This window comes from Coffea eugenioides, unplaced genomic scaffold, assembly GCF_003713205.1.
Source record: "Coffea eugenioides isolate CCC68of unplaced genomic scaffold, Ceug_1.0 ScVebR1_179;HRSCAF=719, whole genome shotgun sequence".
Taxonomy (NCBI): Eukaryota; Viridiplantae; Streptophyta; class Magnoliopsida; order Gentianales; family Rubiaceae; genus Coffea; species Coffea eugenioides.
In genome coordinates this window covers 147,136-150,670 of record NW_020862227.1, presented here as the reverse complement: position 1 = coordinate 150,670, position 3,535 = coordinate 147,136, and the positions used below count along the sequence as shown (strand labels likewise).

The 3,535-nt window shown below is 35.1% G+C and overlaps 1 protein-coding gene across 3 annotated transcripts; it reads right to left on the bottom strand.

Moving 5' to 3' along the window:
* Positions 1-538: 538 nt before the first annotated feature.
* LOC113755869 lies at positions 539-2,500 on the bottom strand. 3 transcript variants are annotated; one of them, XM_027299736.1, is made up of 4 exons: positions 2,322-2,500; positions 1,328-1,421; positions 1,091-1,180; positions 539-964 (listed from the first exon to the last, which is right to left on the bottom strand). In XM_027299736.1, the coding sequence occupies exons 2-4, from the start codon at positions 1,376-1,378 to the stop codon at positions 812-814; spliced, it is 294 nt and encodes a 97-aa protein (XP_027155537.1). In that variant the 5' UTR covers positions 1,379-1,421; positions 2,322-2,500; the 3' UTR covers positions 539-811. The 3 variants fall into 3 exon arrangements, with proteins under 3 accessions (XP_027155537.1, XP_027155535.1, XP_027155536.1); XM_027299734.1 differs by having other exon boundaries at positions 539-1,180; XM_027299735.1 differs by having other exon boundaries at positions 539-1,180; positions 1,328-1,409.
* Positions 2,501-3,535: the final 1,035 nt, after the last annotated feature.

Sequence of the window (3,535 nt, the reverse complement as noted above, 5' to 3'; positions counted from 1 at the left end):
ATGATTTCAAAAGAAAATGAAAAATTGGGCAGACAAATTTAAAACAATTAAGAAAGTGTCCATGGACATTCAAAGCCATGACTGAACAAGATGTGTCATGCAAGCCTATAAAACGGATGCATTGCCCCACTATTCCTACTATTTGAACCTTGAAAATATGATGTGCATCTTACTCATCGAACAGAAAAAGAACCTATTTTAATGGCAGTGAACCCAGTAGATGCAGTAACTTGATCACATTTATGCCAATATTAACAAATTCAGATAGCATAAAAGATGGATGACAAATAGTTTTCATATATTAGAAACAGACCAAATTTGAGAATAATACCAAAGGACAAGCCCAGCAAAAAGAAAAAGGACAACTCCTCCAGTAATTGACTGCTTACTGAGATAATTGCATTGCTATCTTGACATACATCAAACTTTAGAGCTAAATATCATGATTCGAACATTGTATCAAATCCAAGAAAAGCAACAATCAATTCTAGTTGAGGATAAAAGCAATTTTGATTAGAAAAAAGGAATAACTTCACTCTGTCAAAATTATGGAGCTAGTATACCCAAAAAGAGATACATAATTCACCGCTAGAAAGTTTACAAACACATGTTAAGTCCTCACTTCTAAACCTTTTCATACACAGGCCCCTCAAAATTTACGATAATCCAAGTTTCCTTTTTGACAAAAAATGGTGAACTCTACAAACTTGGCAATTTTAGCCAAATAAAGGAAGAGGTATTGATCCTGCCATATGGCGAGTAGGTAAAAGGGTATATCACTACTGGTACAAAGCCAATAGGTCATGCACCACTACCTTTCCTTGAATCTCGGTTGTCTCACTGTATTCCCTACCAAAGCTTGAGCCCGATTTTTTGCCAGAAAAGTCAACAGTACTCCAACGCCAGCAGCTATTCCTACTCCAACAACTAAGGAAGGCAAATGAAGAACTGAATCTTTCTTCTTCTGCATAATGTCCCATTGCAAGTTAACATCCTCAGCATGCCATAAACTCAAGTGCACTGCTAGTATCATTTTCACGTCAGAGTCAAGTGGAGAGGAAATCGCTTCTGTGCATACAGGACAACAAACCTGCATAGAGTCTCGAACTTTGACTACAGAAACTCTCCCTGCGACTGCTATTGCTTTATCCCGTAATGATATTCGAACTGGCTGAGGTATCTGTACAGTGGTATATTATGTGAGAATGGTACATAACATTAGCAATGTCAGGGCCAAAAAGTTATTGTCATGAATGGCCCTGTTTCTGCCACCATATTTAGTTCAAATAAGTTTGTAACAAAAAAAAATAAAACAGATATCTCTTGCCTTTACTAGATTACGCAACCGCAGCCATGTCAATTTCAGCAGCCTTTTCATTTTCGTGCTTGTTGTGGTTCAACAGCTAGACCTGATTAACTGCCTGTTTTAGCATCATTATAAAGTTGTGCACTGAAAACAATTAATTGTGAACAATACCGATTAACCAAAAATTAACATGAATGTTATCATTCAGGTACTCTGTGCTGGTACCAGAAATAGCCTTGTTCTGGTGAAAAAATTAATTCGACCTTTTCTAGGAACTATACTGTAAAATTACCAGCTAAAGCACTAAAATAAACAATGTTGATCAGCAACACAAATTTAGGAATTGCAGATCAATTACATTCTTATCCTGATAACTGTATGGAAAATTCCACTGACATAGGATACCCTTCTTGAAAGCGAGCTAAAGAACTATTTCAATTCAGCTTTTTCTAGGTGAAACATCTCACAAGCCCCTCACAAATAGATAATGTAGAAACAGAGTCATATTTTCCCTCCTTTTTATTTTTTTTAAAAAAAAGAAATTCAAAGTTACAGACACTTCTCAACTAGTGATTGCTTTCTAAAATAGCTAAACCAGACAAAGAATAACAATTCAAATAACAGCAATTAGAATTCAATTGTGTGCTTCTAACTTCCAAAATCAGTCTGATGATACAGGAATTCTTTCGTTATTTCTTGTTCTTGGCAGGCCCAACAATTAACAATGGCTCAAACTTTCTAGTAGAGTTCCAAATTTGCAATAGACTAAATTTCTTTACAAGAATACAAATCGAACACACAGACCTTATTAATGTAGTATTAAACATCCTAAATTATACTTCATATAATCGTGCAAAATAGTTAATTTGCTCAAAAAAAATAATCGAATGAAAGCAATGCTAGTAACTTTTCATAGCCGAGAAACAAGAAAATTCTAACACAAACAAAAGACTTTATATCCCAAAAGGATATTATTCAACTTATTTTCTTGCAAGCTGTAAATTGCGAAACATACCGATTTTACCGAAGTTGGCCCGCCTGAAAATTCTGCTGCGGCCGTTTATTATGGGGTTGGAGGGAAGGGGCTAAGGGTTTTGCGATGGGGCACCGGGTTTTATCAAAGACCGGGAAAGCGTGGGAGGGAAGAGAGGGAGACACGAAAGTGAAAAAGAAGAAAGGGGCCGAAAGTGTAAGAAAAATAGAAAGTGGAGTCGAGGAAGGAAATCTGAAGATTCTGGGTATTGTTGGCAAGGAATTCCTTTTCCCTCAAAAAAAAAAAAAAGGAATGTTCGCTTAATTCCCTTTTATTTTTTGGATTGTTTTTAATCATATTTTTCATAGTACGTTAATGAATTAGACATATCCATAGGGGTGGCAATTCGGGTCCAAATCAGGTTGGCGGGTCGGGTTCGGGTCAACCCGCCAGAAAATCTGTTGACCCGAACCCGACCCGCCAAACCCGTGACGGGTCAGGTATGCTGACCCGAACCCGAAATTTCAGGTTGACGGGTTGGCGGGTCGACCCGAAATGACCCGAAACTTAATTTTAATTTATTAATTTATCACTGTAATTTCTAATAAAAATCAATTTCTCACAAAACTAATTACATAATCAAGTAATAAAATTTAAAAAATATTCCAAACCAATCTAAAATAAATTAAACACCGTAAAAGTGTTTTATCCCAAACAAAATATAAAATAAATTAAAACAATATAAAAGTAAAAAATAATATAATATATTATTTGTCCAAATATAATAATTTCAACTTCACACAAATTAAATAAATTCATTTAGGATTAAGTAATTAATGCCTTTGAAAAAAAGAATAACTTAGTTTAGTTAGATAAAATTATTTTTATATTTATTAAATTATTTTTAATTCGTAAACGGGTCATATCGGGTCACCACGGGTTGACCCGAAATCGACCTGTTTTCTTTTCGGGTTCATCGGGTCCAACCCGATTCTGACCCGAATTCCCGAAACCTCAACCCAAACCCATTAATTTCGTGTTAGGTTCGTGTCGTGTTTTCAGGTCGTGTCGAAAATTGCCACCCCTACATATCCATGCTCTGAATTGGACATAGCACGTTGATAAAGAGTACGTTGATGAATTAGACATATCCAAGTGAATGATATATCTTTTCGTCACGTGAACTTTTTTAATATTTTTTTGACTTTTTAATTCTTTTTGTGTTTTTTTTTATAACAATTAATTTCCTTCTTTTT